Source organism: Tetrahymena thermophila, assembly GCF_000189635.1.
Source record: "Tetrahymena thermophila SB210 genomic scaffold scf_8255391, whole genome shotgun sequence".
Taxonomy (NCBI): domain Eukaryota; phylum Ciliophora; class Oligohymenophorea; order Hymenostomatida; family Tetrahymenidae; genus Tetrahymena; species Tetrahymena thermophila.
In genome coordinates, this window is record NW_002476879.1 from 1 (window position 1) to 1,133 (window position 1,133).

The 1,133-nt window shown below is 21.6% G+C and overlaps 1 protein-coding gene across 1 annotated transcript; it reads left to right on the top strand. All coding sequences in view use genetic code 6, as the record gives it.

The window, feature by feature from the left end:
- Positions 1-314: 314 nt before the first annotated feature.
- On the top strand, positions 315-1,007 carry TTHERM_002653524 (hypothetical protein; the record flags this gene model as incomplete). Its single annotated transcript, XM_012795164.1, has 2 exons — positions 315-767; positions 825-1,007. Coding segments are annotated over 2 exons (636 nt in total), but the record flags the coding sequence as incomplete, so codon positions are not given.
- Positions 1,008-1,133: the final 126 nt, after the last annotated feature.

Sequence of the window (1,133 nt, forward strand, 5' to 3'; positions counted from 1 at the left end):
AAATAATATTCAGTATATAGAAATGACTTAGGTTTTATTTATTTAGTATTAATATAGTAATACATTTTTCCCTATTGGATAATGTCTTTAAAATTTGCCTAGTTGTACTTAGAAATGCTAAATGTAGTTTTATTTTAATACTACTGAAACTACTGATACTAAAGGTCTATATGGGATAGGTTCTTTTGAATAGCCTTTTACAACTTCTTTGAGTATAATTTCATCTTTACTTTTTAAATAAATATCTAGATTAAAATAAATATTTTACCAAAGTATTTTACTATTTAAAAATAATATTTTCATTTTAAAAATAGGTTAAATAATATTTCGAATTAATAAACGGATTTGAAATTCTAAACGTCAATATATTAGTGAGCAACTAAAATTAGATGGTATTTTACAATGAACTGCTAACTTTGTAAGTTTTTGCATAAACAAATTTAACAATTTAGAGCTGGAATAATAATCAATTAGCTTAAATTAATGTAAATTAGTTGCTCCAATTCTCGGGTCTATTTATGCTAAGCATTGATGATATACTTTTTAATTTTATTATTAGTAGCTCCTAATAAAAGTGTGGGATCTATTTTGATGGTATTACTTCAAGTGCTACTATAGATAACATAAGTATATCTTCAACAGATGGAACATCTGATTGCTTCTTTTTTTAAATAAATAATTCTTTCTTGACTTTTAAAAATATAAACATAAAAAGTTTAGATTTTTCAAATAAATCAACTTTAATAACAATAGTTAATTCTTAATAGGTAATTTTTTAAAATGTAAATTTAAAATAAATGAAATATTTTTATTATATTAAATAGATTGCACTTTAAAATATTCTAATAGATAGCTGTAAATTAAGTGAAAAATTCAGTATATTAACCTAATAGAGCGATGTTAATGTTATTATTGATACTTTTATAATTTAAAATAATCTATGCGATATAAATTAAATTTACTATCCATAATTCTCTGGTTAGTTATTTGAAGCTGGTTAATTCAATGTAGCTAATATGACTATATCCAATAATCAGTTTTGTAATTTATAGATATTCTCAACTATGAGCACAATCTAACAAAAAAACTATACTTTTTAGTTCTAGAATATAACTATGTACAATAACTCATTT